This window comes from Urocitellus parryii, chromosome 2 (assembly GCF_045843805.1).
Source record: "Urocitellus parryii isolate mUroPar1 chromosome 2, mUroPar1.hap1, whole genome shotgun sequence".
Classification (NCBI taxonomy): Eukaryota; Metazoa; Chordata; class Mammalia; order Rodentia; family Sciuridae; genus Urocitellus; species Urocitellus parryii.
In genome coordinates, this window is record NC_135532.1 from 173,010,357 (window position 1) to 173,034,780 (window position 24,424).

Consider the following 24,424-nt stretch of genomic DNA (forward strand, 5'->3'; position numbering starts at 1 on the left):
TCCATCATGAACTTGGCCACATCTTCAAAAATCTAATATGGGGCTGGGAAGTAGCTCAGTTGTAGAGTGTTTGCTCGTATGTCTTTTTTCGAGCCCTTAAGGTCAGAGGAGCAATTCAGGACCCCAAAGAAAAAGGTATTTGTCTGTCTCTGGGTGGTTATTTCATGCAGCCCAGTTTACCTGGAGTGACCCTGAATGTTTTAGTTGCAAGGAACGGACATTCCTCTGCATTACTGCATATAGCATTAGTATATCTTTTTTTTTCTGGTGCTGGGGATTGACCCCAGAGCCCCACATGTACCCACTTTACCTTTGAGCTAATCCCAGCCAATTGTGTTTTCTTTCTTAGTGCTATGTAGTTTTTAGTTATATGAATATATCACAATTTATTTACCTATTCTATTACTGATGCAGCTTTTATATTTTAGGTGATTTATATGGTTTGACTATTAATAACAAAATCATGATGAATATTTTGTACAAGTGTTTTTATAGATATGTGCTTTTAATTTAGAGACTTATTTTTTATATAAATGCATGCAAACAGTTATAGTTCTAAAACTGATATTATCTATAAAATTCTTTTTTCCCCCCAGTGCTAATATCAAACCCAAAGCCTTGAACATATTAGGCAAATGTTATATCCCTGATCTAAACCTCCAATCCCACTATAAGTCCTTGATAAACCTTTTCAGTTTTCTTACTACAGCATATTTTAGGCCCTGAACTTCTGAATCACCGCTAACCTGCTAAACTAAACAAAATATCAATTAACATGTAAATATTGCCATGCACAGGCAATAACTGTTAAAAAGGCAAAATATAATCAACCCACATTTTACCAAAGCCTGACTGTACTATAAGGCACAATATGGTGAAAAGAGCCTAGCCTGATAAATGAGTCCTGGCTCTTTGAATAGGTCATGAGGCTAAATGATCCTATCTTGTTTTACTATGTACAGTTAGTTTCCTTAGATTATCCATAAAGACACTGTTATTTAACACCTAACAACATACCATGATTCTGATTTTTGTCTTAGCATCCTCTAAAAGAAGAAAATAAAAATAGTAAATACCTGTAATTAAAAGGCGGGAGACCATCTGCAAACCTTGAAGTTAGAGGGTTTCCATCTTTATCATGGTAGAATGCAAAAAGCCCAGCAGAGAAACCCTATAAGAAAAAGTCTGAAATGTCTTACCCTGAAAATATCAAGTCTGATTACAGATATCATAACATGTCTGCTATCAAAAGAAAGCACTGATATAAATACATAACGCAGGAACTTCTCATAGGCTACAAGTAAACTATGATTAAGTGGGTCATGTTTATCAATTCTAAATTCTAACTATTTAAGGTAAATATTTAATCAAAGTTTTTCCAAAATGTGTTATATATTTTAAAATTACTTTCAGTATAAATACAATGAATAGCAATTACTGTGCTATAATTTGTCTAGGCACTATTAGCACTTTTAAATCAAACCATCTGTGTTCTTTAATTCCTGTGTTTTTTTTTTTTTTTGTGTGTGTGTGTGTGTGTTTGTTTTTTGGTACCGGGACCGGGGATTGAACTCAGGGGCACTTAACCACTGAGTCACATTCCAAGTACATTTCTGTATTTTATTTAGAGACAGGATCTCACTGAGTTGCTTAGTACCTCGCTAAGTTGCTAAGGTTAGTTTTAAACTCAGAATCCTCCTGCCTCAGCCTCCTAAACTGCTGGGATTATAGGCATGTACCACTGCACCTAGACTAAAGGATTTTCATGGCTATCAGAAGTACCAGCAGCCTAAGGCTCTGTCACAGCTATATACTCTCATGGACTTTTTAGTATCTTTTATTCATAAATCTCAGGATTTTTGTGATACTGGGTATTCGACCTATAAATTTCAGGATTTTAAGAGGAAAACCTTCTATGAAAAAGTCATTCTGCCAGGTGTGACGTTGCATGCCTGTAATCCCTGCAGCTCAGGAGGCTGAGGCAGAAAGAAGGCAAATTCAAAGCCAGCCTCTGCAATTTAAAGAAAAGCTAAGCACCTAGTGAGACCCTGTCTCAAAATAAAACATAAAAATGGCTGAGGATGTGGCTCAGGGATTAAGCGTCCTGGGTTCAATCCCTGGTACCAAAAGGGGGGAAAAAGAGTCTTAAACTAGCCAGGAATCATGGCACATGCCTATAATCCCAGGGTCTTAGAAGGCTAAGGCCAGCCTGGGCAACCTAGCCAGACCCTGACTCAAAAAAAAAGGGGGTGGGGTGGGGCTGGGGATATAGTTCTGTTGGTAGATTGCCTGCCTCATATCACAAGGCCCTAGGTTCAATTTCCAGCACCACACACACAAAAAAAAGCCTGGGCAGAATGCTGAGAGATAGAGCACCCCTAGGTTCAATTCCCCAATATCACAAGCAATACCCAACAACAAAAAGTCTTCAATCTTAATGAGATAATCAATACCTAATATAAAATATTCAAATTCCCATCCCCTCTTCCAACAACAAGGTGAGAAAAGGGGAAAAATTAATGCCATTTGGTATCTTCTATTTCATTAGTGAGATTCTTTTTCTTGCTTTCTTTCCTGATCTAATAACTAAAATAAAACTACTTTCATGTTTTATAAATAGAAAATAAAATCTAGTTCATAACCTAGTAGCTATCAATTGTAAGTGATCACCTACTTAACTTCTTTGCTGATATAATTGTGGATTCTGTGTCATTCAAACTTTGCCAGAATGAGTAATGGAGTCCAGATTATTCTTTTATCTCTACACGTTTCTTCTTCCTTTTCCCCCTCTTGCTCCATTCTTCTTCTTCTTCTTTTTTTTTTTTTTTTTTGGTCTAAGGATCAAACCTAGGGCCTCGCATATGATAGACAAAGGATATACCTTTTTGAACTACACTCCAGCCCTTTTTTATTTTTTTCTTTTTGGTACTGGGGACTGAAACTAGCCGTGCTTTTCCACTGAGCTACATACCCAGACTTTTTTTTTTTGTGACAGGGTCTCACTAAGTAGCCCAGGCTGGCCTTGAACTTGTGATCTCCCTGCCTCAGCTTCCCAAGTAGTTGAGATTACAGGTTTGTGCCACCATGCCCAAACAAACATTTCATTATAGTATCTCCTTATGTGAAGAACATGACTATTATCTAGTTACATTAGAGTTTCAATTTGTCAATCAGTATGTTTGATAATTGAAAGACAAACTTATATTTCAAGGTCATACATGATAGCTCACTAAATAAGAAAAATAATAGTCACTAATTTTATTATAGCTTACTACATATAGCATGGTGCTACACCAGTTATACGTACTGTCTTGTTTAACCTTCAAGAAATAAAATTCATTGTAGTATGTACTATTATTTTCCTCATTTTATAAATGAAACTGAGGCTACCAAAGACTAACCAATTTGCACCAAATCCCCAAATTTTTAATCATACAGCTAAGAAAATTCATACCTATGTCTGTGTGACCCTTTCTCCCTTAACAAGTGTATTTTGTTCCCCTCCATTTCCTAAACATATTTAAATAGTATCAGAGAACTTTTCCTAGGGTTTTAGGCAATTTCTTTAAATCCCATAGGCATCTGGTAAAATTTAATATTTTGGGCAAATTGGGGAAAAGGAATACAGAAATTCTGAATCAGTTAGTACATATATATTTAGAAAGCCCAAATGGCCCAGAGTGATGGCATACACCTGTAATCCCAGCAACTCAGGAGGCTGAGAAAAGAAGATCACAAGTTTGAGGTCAGCCTCAGCAACTTGGTAATAATAACCTGTCTCAAAACAAAAAAATAGAAAGGGCTGGGGATATAGCTCATTGATAGAGAACCCCTGGATTCAATTCTTAGTATCAGACACATGCATACATACACAAAATAAAAAAGAGGGAAAAAAGCCCATGTTAGACCAAGAGGGCTTTTACAAATTAGCTTTCCTAAGAGCTGTATCAGCATATCGAATATTCTAGAGGAAAGTAATTTTTCTAAGTTACTAAATTCTTTTCAGAAGAAGCTTAATCATTCTCCCCAAGTCCTATTTACTGAATAGATCAAATATCTAATTATATTAGATAGAAAAATTCAACCTACTCATTATCCTATCATTAAAAATTCTTTATTAGCAGAGACCTAATTAATCAGGTTTTACTGAACAAAAATGTAAGAATTCACATAATCTTAAATTTTAAAATATGCAACAAAATAAGAACACAATAAACAGAAAATTAAAGCATGAAGGAAAGAAGAGTAGGTAACAGCTTTACCAGGGCATGAATAATTTCATGTTTCACTGTGGACAGCATCCCAATAAACTCCTGAGGCTGGGTAGAGATCATATTTGGACACAGGTTAGCATATCCTGCTATTGGCCTGTTAAAATAGACATCGAATTTTTATTATATTCCAGAACAATATTTATTACTATATTTACTAATCTATGATTCTCTATGAAAAACTGCTCAAGGACAGAAAAACCTTTATTTAATATTCAATATAATTTTTTGAAATCTTAAAAAAAAATTTTAGTTATAGATGGATACAATTTTTTTTTTTTTTTTTTTTGATGCTGGGGATTGAACCTAGGGCCTTGTGCAAGCAATACAAGTACTCTACCAACTGAGCTATATTCCCAGCCCCTAGATGGACACAATATATTTATTTTATTTATTTATTTTTTATGGTGTTGTGGATCAAACCCAGTGCCTCACATGTGTAAGTGAGTGCTCTGACACTGAGCTACAACCCCAGCCCTTCAATGTAATTTTGTGGCTAACTTTCACTATCTTTTACTCTCAAGACATGTACCCTTTGCTTTCCTATGGCATGACAAAGGAAAATCTATTTCCATAAAAGGATATATGGCCAATTAATTATATATCAGTGTAAATTAAAATATGTAATACCAAAAAAGGAATAAACTAAAAAATGTACATTCTAGTACTATTTTATTGTAAACCCCGTATTTGATTTTTAGCATTTCCCTATATTTTCAGGCATAGAGACAACTAAGTAGACAGGGAAAACAGATATATAATGGGCCAATAAACCATTCAGGTTGCTGAAAATTGCTCAACCTTTCTTAATTTCCATCTTTCCTTTTCTTCTGCTGCCAAAATGCCTATATTCACATACATACTTTTACCTTCCCATCATCTTCTTTCAAGTTGTACACACTGTAGAATCTACAGAATTCTACATCTCTCTTTGTGCCTAGAACTGGAGAATTCAGGACCACACTAGGACCCAGGGTGATTAAATCACTTCTATCATGTACCTACTTGTCTTTCGAAAGCTGTGGTAAATAGACAATGCTAAAAAACATGAAGATTCTTCTACATTTTTTTTCTTAACATTTACCACAGAAAAACTACAAACCTCACCAATTATATTTCCTTACTTATAAAGAAGATACACTTTATTTAAATAAAAATGCAGTACATTTCTTTATACTTGATAGCAACAGACTTAGAAAAAGTAAGAAGATAAATTACTTATCAAAACATTGCACGGTGACTTCTAAAATATAAAATATGTCATTGCTAGGCTTAAAAGCCTTCACGGACTTTTTTTTTTTTTTTTTTTTTGCTTTTTGCACTCTAGGATTGCACCTAGGGATGCTCTACCACTGAGCCACATCCTCAGCCCTGTTTATTTTTTTAAGACAGGGTCTCACTAAGTTGCTGAGACTGGCCTCAAGCTTGCAATTCTCCTGCCTCAGCCTCCCAAGTCACTGGGATTACAGGCATGAGCCATCACATGTGGCTACTTCACGGACCTCTCACAGCACTTAAAATAAGTAATAGTTCTGTCTCCCTCTTCTAACACAGTGTCCACTAAAGTGACCTCTGACAGCAAAATGTATACATGCTTTTTCCTAACATAAGTTTTTTTCTCCAACCTCTTTACTTGGATAAAGCCTTTCAATGTTCAGGTCAAAGCTAAAATTTCACTTATTCAAAGAGGCTTTCCTTGCTCAACTGAATGAAATGTATCTTCTCCTTTTACTCCCTTTTACAACATCCTGTACAAAATATTTTTCTATAAAGTATAATATTTTAAATCACATATCTACAATTAAAATTTAAACCAATACCTGTCTTCTTCTGAAATCTGTAAATTCCATGAGGTGGGTGCACATGTGTATTTTGTTCACCTTGTCTGCTGGCAATATATTAGACATTCAAATAATAATGGAATGAATTCATGAAATACACCAGTTTTGAAGGAAGATTCCTTCAAAAAGATTCAAAAAAGAAATACTGGAGACATTGTACTGCTCATTCTATAAACATCAATACTATTCTCAGAAAAAAAAACAAAATCTTTCCCTAGATGTGAGTAGTTTCATAGTCATGGTACAAAGAACATTTATTCTTTTAGCTACTCATTCATACCAAACAAACCAAACATTAAGGTGCTGTAAATAAATATAACTATAAATAAACATAACAATGACAATGAAACACACCTCTCACTTAAGGGGATTCTCCTTTGTGTGACTCCTATGCTGGGTTCTCTCACCAGAAGACAACTAGACACTTTGGTATTTTCCACATTATGAGATGCTGAACTGAGATTAACTAACTTAGACTCAATCCAGGATTTCATCTTTCTTCTCACTTCTCCAGGGATGTCTTTCTTATTCTAATACATAAGGTTCATTTTAATGGGTCTTTTAGAAAAGTAATAAAAACTCATTGTCAAAAGGTATACATTATAACGCAACATAATATTGGAATGTACAAAGAAAAAAGTGAATATTACCTGTTTTATACCCTACACTTACTAAATTCCATCAACAATATTATGTGCATCCATTTTATGGTAACTAGTCATCCTGGTTTGCCCAGGACTGAGGAGTTCCTGGAATGTGAGACTTTCAAAGTTAATAAATGATACTACCAGGGCAGTCCTAGACAAACTGGAATGACTAGTAATCCTATTTCTGACTTTTTCCTTAGCACATTCAAATACATGCGTAGATTTTTATTAAACAAATATGGACTCGTATTAGGTACTCTCCTTTGCAATCTTATTTTAACCCTTTCTAATAAGTTCAAAATAAGATTTTGTGTGCATTTGATACGTATAGCTTAGTTAAAGTTAAAATAAAAATATGATTTTGCAGGACTCCTTTTGGGAAAGTATACTTCTCAAAGATATCCACTTTTCTTAAATATCTCATTTTATCAAGTAACTTATTCATTTAATACTTTAACTAGCAAATTTCATTGCTATTAAGACATCATTCATAGTTATAAGTTATAAATTTAAAGGCATCTTCTCAAGGAAAAAAGAATACTAGCATATACATAATCTGCAAAAACAGTACTTTCTTCTACAGCAACATACTCAATAGTTGATACTTAGCTTTCTCAACATTCAGTCTAATGACTTGAGTTGATTTCACCAGTCAACAATTACATCTTATCACACTAAGAGACTGCTTTTCATAATGCATTTACTTTTACTTCCTTAAGTACCTTTAAGATTGACAATATAAACCGGGCACAGTGGCACACATCTATAATCTCAATAACTTTGGAGACTGAGACAAGAGGATGGCAAGTTCAAAACCAGACTGGGCAATTTAGCAAGGCCCTAAGCAATTTAGCAAGTCCCTGTCTCAAAATAGAAAATTAACAGGGGATAAGTGGTAAAATGCCTCTGGGTTTAATCCCCAGTACCAAAAAAAATCAAAAAGATTGACACTACAATTCTGAAGCATATACCAGCATTTTCTTCGTATTGTCTACATGATTCAACTAAGTTTTTAAATTTTTCTTCAAGTAAATTACACCAATAGAAAAAAAATGGTTCTTTATGTTGGAGTCAATAAATGGATGTTTTGCACCGCAGCAATGGTCCTTACATGCACATGAATTAGACACATTACCCTCTCTTAAATTTGAGAATGTCTATATAGTCAATTCTGAGACATGCATCAGTTTCTACTGTTTTTTCTTTAATTTTTTAGTTGTAGATGGACACAATACCTTTATTTTGTTTATCTAGTTTTGTTTTTTTTTTTAATGTGGTGCTAAGGATCAAACCAGTGGCTCATGCATGCTAGGAAAAAGCTCTACCACTGAGCCACAACTCCAGTCCAGTTTCTACTGCTTTTTTTAACTGATTTGCTTGGTGTATGACAGGCAATCTTCTGTATATATACTAACTTTTCATTTCAAGGCTAGGCTGCTTCACCATGAAAATTTTTTTTAAATCATTTGTGAAAAACAAAGAAGTTTCTGAATTGTTAAGGGATTATTTAGCTAAATGCAGCATATGTAACGAATGATACAACAATTAAATTATTCTCAATTAACATCTGATGTTCCTTTGCAGAAGTATTCACCTGGAAAGAAAATTCTCTTCACAGTACACTTTTTCTTTGGAGTTTATGGGTAAAAAAGATAGGATCAGAATGAAAGAGGAGTGGAGAAGAAAAAGTCAAATGAGTTTTTCACTCTTCTTCATTCTTACCAGAAAACTTCTATTACCAATATGAATAACAGTCCTACCACAGAGGAAGAGGGGGCACCCTTTAAACCCAGGCAGCATGTTATTTCTTACTATTGGAGGCAATTGTCAAATGTAAAATTCCTGTAATGGTAACAATAAAAATATGGTTTAAGAGTTCCCTGATTAGATCTTATAAAATAAATCTCAAAGAAACATTTACCTGTCCATTTTTGCCTCCTGCTGACAATAGGCTGCATAAGAGATAATGTTTTCATGGAGGCATCTCTCAGTGGCCAGAGCACCAACATAAAGGACAAAGTCTGCATCTCGGACACCCTCTTGATCCAGCATACCCACTGCTCCACAGGGCCACTTACCCCCTCGGCAAACCCTACATTGCTGCACCAGTAGGGATGAACAGAAAAATCAGGCCAGAGACATGGTTAGCTAAAGAGACAAACTTAAGAGTGAATCCAGTTTATATCTAAATATGGTATGATTTATTTTATAAAGGCCAAAAAACTAGTATGCAGAAAAGATAGAAATTAAAAAGGTTTCAAAACCCTAAAACTTAGTGATGAAACTTCCATATACTTTTTTTGGGGGGGGAGGGGGTGATTGGAATTGAACTCAGAGTCTCAACATGCTAAATGCTCTACCACTGAACAATGTCCTATACATAATTTTTACAACTTGGGAGGCTATAGTTATTTCAAAATTAATTAATAAAAAACTTTTTAGTTAATGGAAATATATTTCCTATTATAAAGAAATCCATGTATCTTTATTTTATTTTATTTTTTTTGTTTGTTTGTTTTTTTATTCTTTTTTCTTTTTTTTTTGTTAAACTCCATGTATCTTATTTAAAAAATTTGATAATATAAAACCATAAAAAGAAAAAATTAAAGTCATCCATGATTATTACCCTTGTTTCTAGTTTTCTTTTTTCACCCCTCTCAGTAGTAAGAGACTTGTTTCTAGTATTTTCTAGGCAAATCTTACTTTGACTCTTCAAATTACAATTAGAAAAAAATCAGTAATTTTTTTAGGTTAAGCTATGCTTGCAGAAAGAAGAAAAAACAAAAACAAAAGACCCAGACACTCCCATTTCACTTAATAGAAAGTATATGCTATTTACTCTTGCTTCTATAACATATCTTTATAATTTTAAAATTCAATTATTTTAACCTATTAGTAGCTGGTAGTACAAAAAGTTTACAATTTTAAGCTTCTTTCTCATGATTATCTACTTAATTTAAAAAAATCAGAACTTTCAAGAAGTAGGAAGTAGAACTTGGAAGAACCAAGAAAATTAAAAGCAATGAACAAACTCTTAGAAAAAAAAATAATGAAATTAGTCTTAAAATATCTAGGAAGTGCCTTGGCAAAAGAGATAGGGATACAATCAACAATCTGTTTAAAATTTTAAACATGTTCCTAAAGCTCCTTGTGCACCCAAGAAATTTGAAACAGTTAAGTAAAACTGAGTAAGCAAATTGTAGGTGCCAACCTGTACAATTAATTGTACAGGTGCCTTTACTTAGCTTCAAATACCTTAAGAAAAAATTCCAAAGGAATCTAATCTAAAATATATGGTCTTCCTTCTATTTATTTACAATATAAACACATACACATACTTTTTTCATTGGTGTATTACAATTATACATAAAATGGGATTTACTGTGACATATTCATGCATGCATATAGCCTAATTTGATCAATTTTATTCGCCAGTTCTTCCTCTTTTCCCCTCCCCTCAGACCCCCTTATCTCTACACTACTAATATCCCTTCTATTTTCACGAGATTCCCTTTATTTCTCTGTAGCTTCAGCTTATAAAACATGTGACTCTTGGCTTTCTGAGTCTGGCTTATACAAATTTATTTAGTGTGATATTCTCCAGATCTATTGATTTATCACCAAAAGACACAATTTTATTCTTTTTTATGGCTGAATAGAACTCCATTGTGAATAGATACATTTTCTTTAACTGTTCATCTGTTGATGACATCTATGCTAGTTCCCTAACTAGGCTCTTGTGAATTGCACTGCTATACACATTATGTATTGTTATGGTATGCTGATTTCCAGTTCTTTTGGATAAGTCTTGAGGAATGGAATAGCTGGGTCATATATTGGTTCCTTACCTAGTCTCCTGAGGAAATGCTCTACTGATTTCCACAATGGTCATACTAATTTATGGTCTCACCAACAATTTATGTGTTCCTTTCTCCCCACATCCTCTCCAGTGTTTTTTATTATTTACATTCTTGAGGGTTGCCATTCTAATTGGGATGGGATGAAATTTCAGTGTAGTTTTGATTTTTATTTCCCTGAATGCTAAAAATGTCGAACATTTTTCATATATTTTGGCCATTTGGCTTACTTCTTTTTTTAATATATATTTTTTTAGTTGCCAGTGGATTTTTTACTTTATTTCTTTATTTATATGTGGTGCTAAGGATCAAACCCAGGGCCTCACACATGCCAGGCAAGCGCTCTACCACTGAGCCACAACCCCAGTCCCTGGCTTACTTCTTTTAAGAATGTCTGTTTTGTTCTTTTGCCCACTTATTGACTAAGTTATTTGTGCTCTTGGTATTTTAAGTTTTTTGAATTCTTCATATACTCTGGGATATCCTCTGTTCAGAGAGTAACTAGCAAACTCCCATCCTGTAGGCTCTTAATTGTTTCCTTTGATGTGCAGAAACTTTTAAATTTGATGCCATTCCACTTATTCTTTGTTTTAATTCTTTTTGTATTTTTTTATACCAGGGATTGAACTCAGGGGCATTTGACTACTGAGCCACATGTCCAGGTCTATTTTGTATTTTTTTATTTAGAGACAGGGTCTCACTGAGTTGCTTAGTGCCTTGCCTGTTGCTGAGGCTGCCTTTGAACTTGCAATTCTCCTGTCTCAGCCTACCAAGCCGCTGGGACTACACAGGCATGTGCCTCTGCACCCGGCCTTTTTGTTTTAATTCTTGTGCTTCAGAAATCTTATTAAGAAAATCAGTGCTTGTGCCTATTTGATAGAGTGTTGACCCTGTTTTTCTAAGTTATCTGGTCTAATTCCTAGGTCTTTCATCCATTTTGAGCAGGGTAAGAGATAGGGGTCTAATTTCATTCTATAAATGGCTACTCAGTTCTCCTGGCACAATTTGTTTAAAAAGGCTATCTTTTTTCTACCTTATGTTTTTGGCAACTTTGTCAAAGATGAGATGACTGTGGCTGCTTCTGTGAGGGTTGTCTGTGTGTCTTCTGTTCTCTTCTACTGGTCTTCATGTCTGTTTTTATGCTGTACCATGTAGTTTTTGTTACTAAAGCTGTGTAGTTACCATTAGTTCTTAAAGGAAACCACTAACATTTTGATTTTTGTACAGATTTTTTAACATACACATTCCTCAAGACTATTTCGTAATTTTTAACTTATGTATATCTGTACTTTTCAATAAAACACATTGATAATTTTTTTTCATTTAAGAGCTTAAATATCTTTTCCAGTTAGTACATAGAGATCTACTTTGTTCTAAAACAACTGCATAGTATTCCATTATATGGTTATAACATAATTTAATAATTTACATATGTATACTTATAGTTTTACAAAGAACACCCTTGAACACACAGAAGATAGTTAATACTTTTTTTTTTCCTTGAGACAGTGTCTCACTGTGTTGCTCCAGCTGGTCTCAAATTCATAATCTCAAGCAATCCTCCTGCCTCAGCTGGGACTACAGGTATGTGCCATTGTGCCCACATAGTTATTAGTACTTTTGGAATAAATGTGTAAGTTGGGTTGAAGCTTATCTTAAGGGATATCAAATTGCCCTTTTAAAAAAAAACGAGGTAAGCCAGACGCGGTGGCGCACACCTGTAATCCCAGTGGCTCAGGAGGCTGAGGTAGGAGGATTGTAAATTCAAAGCTAGCCTCAGCAATTTAGCAAGGCAATAAGCAACTGGCTAGTGGTTGAGCACCCTTGGGTTCAATGTTCAATACAAAAAAAAAAAAAAACCTGAGGTAAGTATATAAGTGCTCAAAGGTGTTCTGGAAAATAAGGATAAAGTTCTAAGCTAAACTAATTCAGCACTTCAGAGACAAATGGGGAAGAAAACAAATGAAAGTAAATGTCATTAAATGCACTTGAAAAGCAATGAAAAAACAGAATCAGCAAATCTAACTATTATACTTTTGGTAGGAAAAGTAAACTTACTAAAGCTCTATATTTGAATCTATAAAAATTTCCCACTGAAAAGATTCAAATGTGCTCCCACGGTTAGACTACAGAGTAAAAACCATTGCTAAAAGCAGGGTGAATTACCTGGAGATGTTCCTCAGGCACAATAACCGGTCCACACTTTGTATGTGGTGCACATTCACCAGTACAGTATCTATGAGGATCATTTTCTTTCCGCAGGTATTGGTTTGTTGCACATTGTCTTTGGTACATTTGTATATGAAAGTTTAAATACAAAAAAAAAAATAAATAAAAGTAAGAAAGAATAGTTCACAACAGTTAAAAACAATGCAATAAACTAGTAAGTGCTATGTTACTTCACTAGTAACCTTATTAGGTTACTGTTTAAGTTACAAAAATAGGCTAAGAAGGAATTCTAGTTCTGTGGGGAATCCCCCTGATCTGGGTTTTCAAGTACCTAAATACTTTTATGAAGTCAATACTGTGGCCATGTGAAGGAGAGATGAAGGGGGTTTGGGGAACAGAGGACCATACCACCCTTGGAGAAGATTCTGTAGACTACCTCATTATGGAAAATTAGGGAAAGAATAATTATCCAGCAGGTGCTTTTTCATTCTTTTTATATATGTTGCAGTTTGGTCTATAAGAACAATATAATAAAATATTCTAGTATAAATCTTATACATTGCCATGCTGGTAGAATGAGGAGTGCAGAGTACTAAATGAATGAAGAAAACAACCAGTGTTTAATGTTACCTACCTGCTAAGTAAGATAGTGCCAGCAGGTCTACGAACCTGAAAAGTCTTCTCTAAATAAGAAATAGCTTGCGGGAAAAGTTTGTTCTAAATAATAGGTAGAAGGGAAAAAAAAAAAAAAACAATCAGAATTATAGTCAAGGGATAAATTATAGTTAAATAAGTAAGCACAGTATATTAATGACTGAAAGGACAAGAAAGAAAAACCTTACAATTCTGGAATACAGATACTAGTCCAAGGTTGTGTGGCAGTGCGTAAGCAAAGAGTGAACCTAGGTGGAAAGAAATTTCCTTGTTCTCTAGTTGAATTTGGGAAAAGAGAAATAGGCAGAAACTTCTTTCCCTACTTCTATTTAAATAAAAAATTAGAAAATATAAATCTTAATTATTAATCCAGATAACTTCAAGTTTAAGACTGATTTAGACTCTCTCAGGGGCAGATTATGTTAAAAAAAAATCTTAAGTTTAAACTCACCAATTTCTCTATCCTATAGTGAATTAGTTTAATGTGTGTATGTGTGTATGACTTTCACATTAGTTAAAAATCTGATGAAGTTTGCATCTTTATAAACAACTTTGGCATATCACACTATCAGGTCAATTAATCTTCAGAAGAATGAACATTCCCAGGGGCTGAGAATGTGGCTCAAACAGTAGCATGCTCGCCTGGCATGTGCAGGGCGCTGGGTTTTGATCCTCAGCACCACATAAAAATAAAATAAAGATGTTGTATCCACCCAAAACTAAATGTTAAAAAAAAAAATGAACATTCCCACAAAGAGAAAGGTATATTCAACGTTTTTGAAAAGTTGTCGTTTTTCACCCTATCCCAGCATGCCTCGTTCCCAAAAACTTGAGCAAGAAGTACAAAAGGAGAAGACTGATTTAATATCAATTATAAAATAAGGCAACTAATTTCATGCCAAATACCGACAAAATCTCATTGAGGGTGTAACAAAAACTACTTGGTAAAATGATAAATATATTCACTACCAACATCTTTTATTTAATTATTCTTAAAAGTCCTGGGTTTTTAAAAAATATTTATTTTTTAGTTTTAGGTGGACACATATCTTTATTTTAATTTTTATGTGGTATTGAGGATTGAAACCAGTTCCTTACGCATGCTAGGCAAGCGCTCTACCTGAGCCACAACCTCAGACCTTTATTTTTCTTGATTAAAGTAGAATTTATATATTTTATGGGAGAGTAGGGCAGGAGGACTGCAAATTGGAAGTCAGCAGCAATTTGGCAGTACCTTGTCTCGAAAAAATAAATAAAAAGGGGTGGGGTATAGTTCAGTTGTAGCTTGCCCCTGAGTTCAATTCCCAGGACTGGGGGGGGGGAATATATATATATATATATATATATATATATATATATATATATATATACACATACACACACACACACATATAATTTTAAATGTCCTAATTCATAAGTATTTATTACATACCTTTACAAGGTATCTTTTCTCAGGGAGCAACCTGAAAATAATGACATAAAACATAAGAACTCCCACTCTTGAGGCAAAGCACTCTCATTTGTTCAGATTCCATCTGTCAAGAGCCCCAAGGAACGCTGTGTGGAAACAGTATCTGTCTCCAAAAATCTCCCATTTACCACAGTGAGTATTTGAGGATCATTCTGTGCCAAACCACAGGGCTAAGTATGATCACATATTTTCTCATTCATCTGAGAATGTTAAGGATAGGGAAAGACAAACTACTTCTAATAGTTCTTCATAAACTACTATAGACTCATAATTCATCTGTTTTCTGATACCTCTTAGACTACATAAAATCTGTTTGTTTAATAATTTGGCAAACTTTCTTATAGTTTATGTTAGTATTTTCTCCAATTACTTATTGGCAAAAGCCTTCCAGATCTATTATTGATAACATCCAGGAAGATTCATATTTGTTCTGATTAAGGTATTTAATCATTTCCTATGGTCTTTGGCTTTTCAGCTAAAAACATCTTCTGCTTAATTCCATCTTTTATAAATACACATATATATATATTTAGTTGTAGATGGATTAAACACCTTTATTTTATTTATTTATTTTTATGTGGTGCTGAACCCAGTGCTTCACACATCCTAGGCAAATGCTCTACTACTGAACCACAACCCCAGCCCCTGCATAATTCCATCTTAAAACTACACTAGTGTTTTTTAAAGTTTGAGCTATGGACTTTATTACTGCAGGCAACAGAAGAAAATATCTTTAATGTTTAGATTAACAATAAAAAGATGACAAAATGCTAGTGTACTTACTCTTCAATACTTTTATCATAGATAGTCTTAATTCTTAAGTGTTCATCAACATCTCTCTTTACAACATGATTTGTCTTAAGATGAACCTTATTTATAACCTAGAAAAAGAAACAGTTTTGAAAAACAATTTTTAGAAGATGTACATATTTTTCTTTATTGAGGTAGAATTTATATATAATAAAATATACCCATTTTATTAGCTAACTGAGATCCAAACTTAAAAATCAATAACCAAACTTCAAATTTGTACTTAGTAAAAAAGTCCCTTAGCTCATACTCCATGATTTTGGCATTCATAACCTCAAATATCTCCCAAGCAACTTCTATCATCTGGAAGAATACTATGAACTTCCATCACATGAATAAATTGTTATGGTAATGCCAGCTGCCAAAAAGGTCTGGGTTTCTCTGCTGCTTATCTAGTTTCCTACTATATTTCTTACTGGAATTTTGTGTGTTCAGAAAATGATAGGAAGACACTAAAAGTATCTTAAATTACTCTAAAAAGAGGATAAAAACTTCCAAGTGTTTCACTTGGAATTTTTTCTCATTTCATAATTTCTTAAAGGGAGGAATAAAAGAAAGGTCTCAGCAGTATCAAAACTTGATGCAACTCTTAGCCAGACATAGTGGTAAATGCCTGTGATCCCAGTGACTCAGGAGGCTGTGATCAAATTTCTTGTATGTAAATAGTATAAGATAATACACATAAATGTGACTGACATAAAATAAATGCTCAAAAAATGTTCACTATTATATTTTCATTAAGACTATTTCTTCCACCTTTCTCTTCACTACTTATGTCTGGAGAAACTAAACTAATTGGTTTCTGAACACAAATTGTGATTCCTTGCCTCCTCATTTGCACTGCTGTTTCTCATGCTTGCTTATGCTTTCCCTCCTTGGAATGGTCTTTCCTCCTCTTCCATAAATTAGAACCCTCCTCCTCCAGCAAGAAGATTGTAGCATGAAATCCCTGAAACATTCCTCAAATCCTCTCTGATAGAAATGATCTCACCTTCGGGCTGGGGTTGTGGCTAAGTGGTAGAGCTCAACCTAGAATGATCAAGGCCCTGGGTTCGATCCTCAGCACCACATAAAAATAAGTAAGTACAATAAAGGTATTGTGTCCAACTACAACTAAAAAATAAATTAAAAAAAAAAGAAATGATCTCACCTTTCTTTAACTTCAACAGTATCACTTTAATAGAACATCATTAGATTTTATAATTAACTGTATACTTTTCTAAACTACTGTACAATCAATCCATAGTGCCCAAAACACAAACATATTCAGTCAACCTTCAAAAACTAAAAACACAAAGAAAATGGAACATAATATTCTTTCTTCAGAATGAGTTAAACTATAAACCAATAACACTAATGAAATTAATGTGAAAAATTGGTAAAGTAGTATAAAATCATTAAAATATTTCTTTTAGCTGAATGTGGTGGTGCATGCCTATAATCCCAGCTACTAAAGAGGCTAAGGTAGGAGGATTGCAAGTTCCAGGCCAGCCTGGGCAACTTGGCAAGACCTATCCTGAAATAAAATTCTTTAAAAAGGGCTAGGTATGTAGCTCAGTGCCGCAGTCTGGCTGGGCACAATTCACGAGCCACTTATCAAGCAGAAACGAAATTTATTTTTAGAAAACACACACACACACAGGGCCAGCCGCACCACACCAGCTCTTGAGGAATTCCCTCAGAGCCCAACTGCTACCACCGGCTTCCCACAAGCCTCTCAACACCCCCCCCTCCACTCCTCCTGCTCTTGATGCCAATTGGCTGGGTCGCCAAAAAAAGTCCCCCCATGAGCAGCTCCGTGGTCTGAAAGGGTGGGGAAACAGCCCAATGAGCATCACAGCAGAAGAGCCAATCAGCTGGCAGCTGGAAGTTTGCTGGGGCCCCTTCGGCTGTGGCTCTCAACAGCTCAGGAGTATAGTACTCCTAGCATGTGTGAGGCCATAGCTTCCATTCCTAGTACCACAACACAAACAACAATAAAAAAAATTCTTTTGCATCCATAATATATTAAAAATGAAAGATGACTTAAGACTCAAAAAATTAAACAAAGAGCCAAAACTAACAAATTTATTTATTTATTTTTGGGTGCTGTGAATGGAACCCAGGGTTTTATACATGCTAGAAAGGTCCTCTACTACTGGGCTACAGCTACAGCCTACATTAATTAATTGAAACATATATTTATGGGCTGCGGCTGTAGTTCAGTGTTAGAGTGCTTGCCTAGCACATGTGAGGCACTGGGTTTGATCCTTGGCATCACATAAAAATAAGCAAAATAAAGGTATTAGGTCCATCTACAACTAAAAATATTTAAAAAAAAAACATATTAAATGCTTTCATATGCAAAGCATTGTTATAGGCACTTGGATTCAAATATAAACTGTACAATCCTTGACCTAAAGGTAATGAAGGGCAAATAAATCCAATAATTATTATAATAAAATAAATAAAGATCACAGAAGGAGGGTACTTAAGTTAAAGAAACATAATAAGGAGATGCTCCAGGGAGGTGATATTTGAGAAAAGATTTGAAAGAACAAAACAGGAATTAATATCTCTAAATTTAAATACAATAGACAACATGAAAAGTACAAAATCAGAGATATGAAGCACTGCAGTAATCTGTAGAAGTAGACATTAAGAACCTCTGGCTTCCAGAAATGGAATGGTAGCTTAACATCATCTCCCTGCAGAGAACACATTATAAAATAGGGACAAAATATTTTTTAAAAATACTATTTGAAAGTACTGAAACAAACAAAAATAACCAAAACCCAAACAAACAACTAAAAATCAGACATAACTTAGAAGAATCCACCCTTGGAATACAGAAATAATATCTCTGAGATTTGCCAGAAAGCACTTTGCATTCTGTGTCTCTTGGAGTGGCAAAAAAAGGCATAGCTTTACTGGCTTGTGTTAGACTTGGAGCAAAGTGTTCAGAGACTACAGCACTGGAAAGTTAGAAAAAGTTTTGAAAGCAACGAGAGAAAAACAACACATTCTATACAGGAGGGGAAGAGAAATACAAATGGTATTGACTTATTGTCAAGAAAAATGGAGACGAGAAGACAATGAAACAATTGTTAAAGGGCTAAAGGACAGATTGAACATATAAATCTATAGCCAATGAAACAGCAAAAACGAGAAGAAAGTTAGTCATTTCGGGATATACCTATAATCCTAGCTACTCAGGAGATTAAAGGGAAAAGGAATGCAAATTTGAGGCCTACCATCACAACATAGCAAGACCCCAAATTAAAAAAAAAAAAAAAAAAACTGAAGGGGAATTCAGACAATTCAGAAAAATGCAAATAGAAAATTCATCACCAGCAGACATATACTACAGAAAACATTAAAGGAAGTTCTTCACAGTATTTGTTAATGGAAATGATAGTAGATGTTAACATGGTTCTGGAGGAAGGAATAAGGCCACTGGAAATGGTAAATATACAAGAGACACAAAAGACTACTAAGCAGAAGAGTTAATAGCAGAAATGAGACTGTTCTTTATAAAGGCCTGCTTGCAAAATTGACCTTCCACTAGCATCTCGGAAGTTGAATGGCAAGCAGTTCTCTATGCTGATCTAAAACTTCCTTAAATGATAAAGGTGGTTCTCTCTAATTAAAGTGCTTGTACACAAAAGTGGTGAACAATTCCTCATTTCCAGGAGTCTGAAATTTCGGTGGCTAAAATAATCTCTACATAATAATCTCTACATAATCATCCCTACATAACCAATCTCCAATAAAATCCCTGGACCCCAAGGCTCAGATGACTTTACTGGTAGTGAGCACTTTGTGCATAATGATAGAATTCACTGCTGAAAGAATTAAGCATAGCCTATGTGAACCTACTTGGAGAGGACTTTAAAACTCTTTGCTAGTTTACTCCAGTCTTTGAATCATAATCCTTTATGCCTGGCTGATTTTGCTTTACGTTCTTTCACTGAAATAAATCTTAAATGTGAACATGATTTTATGCTTAGTCCAGTGAGCACATCACCAAATCTGCAGTGGTCTTAGGAACCTCAATGCAATTATACACATATTTCTTATATTTTCAATTCTTTACAGGTATAAAAATATTTAAAGGAAAAAATATAAAGTTGTAATCATGAGGCTTACATGTAGTTACAACAACATAAAAAATCTGTAATAACATAAAAATAAATAAATAAAGAGATTGTGTCCAGTTACAACTAAAAAATGAATATTAAAAATTTTTTAAATGATGTTTATAATATATATAGTTACAATAATATCAGAAAGATTAGGGATTAAGCTAGGCATGGTGGCACAGGCCTGTAATCCAAGAGACTCAGGAGACTGAGGTAGAAGAATCACAAATTCAAAGCCAGTAGTGAGGCTCTAAGCAACTTAATGAAACCCTATCTCAAAACAAAAATTAAAAAGGACTGGGGGGCTGGGGATGTGGCTCAAGCGGTAGCGCGCTTGCCTGACATGCGTGCGGCCCGGGTTCGATCCTCAGCACCACATACCAACAAAGATGTTGTGTCCGCCGAGAACTAGAAAATAAATATTAAAAATTCTCTCTCTCTCTCTCTCCTCTCTCTCTAAAAAAAAAAAAAAAAAAAAAAAAAAAAGGACTGGGGATATGCTTAGTAGTTAAATGCCACAAGGTTCAATTGCTGGTACTGAAGAGGAAGAGGAAGAAGAAGAAGAAAAAGAAGAAGAGACAAGAATATGTCAAGTTTGAGGCCAGCCTTGGAAACTCAGCGAGACACTATGTCAAAATAAAAAATGAAAAAGGACTAGGGAAGTACTCAGGGATAGAATGCCCTGGGTTTAATCCCTAGTATCATACACACACAAAAAAAGACAAAAATATTACTTAAAATGCATAAGCACACACATACACAAATAAATGCAAAAATAAATGCAAAAGGATGGAAAGATATATCAGTCAACTTTAATCATAAACAAGCTGAAATGGGTATAGTTAATATCAGATAAAATGATAAAGGGCCACATCAAAAGACATAAAAAATTATAAATGTGAATGCAAGTAATTAAAGGAGATTCAAAAATTATGAAGCAAAACTGACAGAACTAAAGAAAGAAACAAATCTATAATCTTAAAGATTAAAATCTTAACAATTAGACTAAAATTTTAAGAATATAGGAAATATGAAGTATACTATCGCCTTACCTTATTGACATGTATAGAAATCCACTCAATAATCATACAACATATATTCTTTTTTTTTTTTTTTTTTTTGGTACCAGGGATTTAGCTAAAGAGCACTCAACCACTGAGCCACAGCTCCAACCCTTTAAAAAAAATTGGGGGATGGGTACTAAGGATTGAGCTCAGGGGTACTCAACCACTGAGCCACATTTCCAGCCCTATTTTATATTTTATTTAGAGATAGGGTCTCACTGAGATGCTTAGTGCCTCTCTCTTGCTGAGGTTGGCTTTGAACTTGCGATCCTCTTGAATCAGCTTCCCAAACTGGTAGGATTACAGGCATGGGCCACCATGTCCAGCACAACATATATTCTTTATACATGGGGAAAAAAAAAGGCTACAACATAGTTTAAGCTATGACTAAAATAATCTCATATTTCATAACCGATATCTTACAGAGGCTATTATACACTTAAATTAGAAACCATTAACAATAAAAACTGAATATTTTTAAATTATACATTTTAAACAATTATAATAATTCATGATCAAAAAAGAAATTGCCAAAGGAAATAAACATTTAAATAAATGATAATTAAAATACAAAGTGTCAAAATCTGTGGGAAGGAATTAAAGATGTACATAGAAATTTCTTTATTTGGTATGTGTGTGTCTGTGTGTGAACCCAGGGCCTGGTGCACACTAGGCAAGCAATCTATCACTCCCAGCATTTCTATCTTTGAATGTTTACATTGACCTGAAGAACCTAAAAAACGGGGCTGGGGTTGAAGCTCAGTGATTGAGCACTTGCCTTGCATTTACAGGCACTGGGTTTGATCCTTAGCACAGGAAGGAAGGAAGGAAGGAAGAAAGGAAGGAAGGAAGGAAGGAAGGAAGAAAGGTAGGTAGGTAGATAGATATTGTGTCCATCTACAACTAAAAAAAATTTTAAAAAAGAACCTAAAAAAAAAATGACCTAAATTTTCCCCCTTGCAATGTGAGCAAAGTAAATACACAATAAGTAGAAAGAGGAAATAATAAGTCAGGCACAGTATGTACAACTGTAATCCCTGCTATTTGGGAGACTGAGGCAGGAGGATCATAATTTTAAGGCCAGCGTGGGCTATTTGCTAGAATAAATAAGACTGGGGGTATAGTTCAGTGAGAGAGAGCTTCCTTAACAAGCAGAAGGTCCTGGAATCAACTGTCAGTGCTACCAAAAACAAACAGACAAAAAAATCAAATAAATAACAAAAACTGTACAAAGTAAACCCCAGTTGGGCACGGTGGCACATGCCTGCAATTCCAGGGACTTCGAAGCAGGAGGACTGCAAATTTTCCAGCCTCAGTAATTTAATTAGACACTCTCTCAAAATAAATAAGGACTGGGGCTGGAGATGTGGCTCAGCGGTAGCGCGCTCGCCTGGCATGCGTGCGGCCCGGGTTCGATCCTCAGCACCACATACCAACAAAAATGTTGTGTCCGCCGAGAACTAAAAAAAATAAATATTAAAAATTCTCTCTCTCTCTCTCTCTCTCTCTCTCTCTCTCTCCCCTCTCTCACTCTCTCTAAAAATAAATAAATAAATAAATAAATAAATAAATAAGGACTGGAAGCCAGGTATGGTGGTGCAGCCTATAACCCCAGCAGCTGGGGAGGCTGAGGCAGGAGGATCATGAGTTCAAAGTCAGTCTCAGCAAGGGTGAGGTGCTAAGCAACTTTAGTGAGACCCTGTCTCTAAATAAATAAAAATACAAAATAGGGCTGGAGATATGGCTCAGTGGTCAAGTACCCCTGAGTTCAATTCCCGGTACCAAAAGAATAAAAAAGGACTAGAGATGTAGCTCAGTGGTAGAATGCCTGCTTAGCATATACTAGGCCCTGGGTTCAATCCCTAGTACCACAGAAAATAAATAAAAATAAAAATCAATTTGAGAATGAATCATAGCCCCAAAAGTTTCTACAAAATAGGAGAATGTCTTTATGAGCTGGTGGGTAAGCAAAAACTTCTCGGAAGAAACCTCTGTTGGTAAGGATATATAGCAATCATAACGTTTAATAAACTGCTGGTGGGAATGTAAAATGGTACAGAACTTGGAGAAAGATTTGATAGTTTTCTTTTTTTAACATTTTTTTAATGGACACAATACCTTTTATTTGTTTACTTATTTATTTTTTTATGTGGTGCTGAGGATGCAACACAGTGCCTCATATGTGCTAGGCAATCATGCTACCACTGAGCCACAACCCCAGCCCCAGATTTGGTAATTTTCTATAAGATTAAATATTCGCTTACCTTCTGACCTAGCAAATGTACTCCTAAGTATTTACAAAATGAAATAAAAACATATCTAATAAAACCCTTATACAATGATGTATTTTTTCTACAATACCCCAAAACTGAAAATAATTGAGATCAAGCAAAAACAGATTATGATTTGGGTATTCAGGGGAATAAAAAGGATGGAATTACTATCACATAGAAAAACATGAATCTCATAGAAATAGTTGTGAGCAGGAGCCAGACACAGAGATCATAAAATTCTACCCTTATAAACAAAGTTCTAGAACTGGAAAAACAAACCTGCTGTTTAAAAAAAAAAAAATTAGAACAGTAGTTGCCTATGGTGGATGGGAAAGACATAACTGGCACAGGACAGGTGGGAACTTTATGGAGTGATGGAAAAGTTCTATATTGTGATAGGTTATGGATTTTACATGAATGCATGTGGCACTGCAATACATGTAAATTTTACCAAAAAGAAAAAAAAAAGAAAAGAAAACCTTTTTTAATAACATTAAGTCAAGTGGGGTGATTGGGAATAACTGGAAGTATATGAAGCAAGAATGGCAGAATGTTGATAAGTAGTGACTAGACCCACGGGGGTTTACCATATTATTCTGGTTTTAATATATATAATAAAAAGTAAAAATGTGTATGTTTTGGTTGACAGCAGGTTAAATAAGTCAAAGTGTTCTGTATTTTATCACCACCATCACAGATACACACACACACACACACACACACAGGTTGTAAGTGAATGCCTGTAGGATGTAACAGAAGTGTAGTCACTAGCATGAATACAATGAGTTATGATGAATAGTTTTCACCTTAACTTTTTGTCCAGGTTAAAGCAAGGAGAATGATGAGGACAACATGCTATTATATATTCTATGAAAAACTAGGGAAACTAATTAGAAATGAGGACACTTGAGAACTTAATAGACTGCTTTTAATATATGAAGCACTATCACTATTAACCTTGTTCAGTCAAGAGGCAGGAATAGAAATATTGGGAAGTATCAAAAGTTTTCAGCTCTATAAAAAGGACTTTAACAATGATCATCTCCAAAAAACAAAGGGGCTACCTCTAGAAATAAAAAATTACCCTATTGGTGGAAATGTTTAAATACAAATTGGAGGGTGTGGGATTATGGCTCAGTGGTAGAATGTCAGTCTAGCATGAGTGAGGCCCTAAGCTTGATCCCCAGCATCATGCATCACTCACACACAGACAGAAACAAGCACCACCATCACCAATAAACAACCT

General features: G+C 34.7%; 1 protein-coding gene across 2 annotated transcripts in view; it reads right to left on the reverse strand.

Moving 5' to 3' along the window:
- Lmln (leishmanolysin like peptidase) overlaps window positions 1-24,424 on the reverse strand; it is an 81,022-nt gene that overhangs the window by 54,963 nt on the left and 1,635 nt on the right. For both annotated transcript variants that reach the window (XM_026396132.2, XM_077794866.1), the window contains exons 2-8: window positions 15,694-15,791; window positions 14,872-14,902; window positions 13,420-13,502; window positions 12,783-12,900; window positions 8,681-8,859; window positions 4,263-4,368; window positions 1,077-1,171 (exon numbers count right to left, since the gene is read on the reverse strand). In XM_026396132.2, coding sequence (XP_026251917.2) covers window positions 1,077-1,171; window positions 4,263-4,368; window positions 8,681-8,859; window positions 12,783-12,900; window positions 13,420-13,502; window positions 14,872-14,902; window positions 15,694-15,791 — 710 coding nt within the window. The remainder of the gene's footprint in view (window positions 1-1,076; window positions 1,172-4,262; window positions 4,369-8,680; window positions 8,860-12,782; window positions 12,901-13,419; window positions 13,503-14,871; window positions 14,903-15,693; window positions 15,792-24,424) is intronic.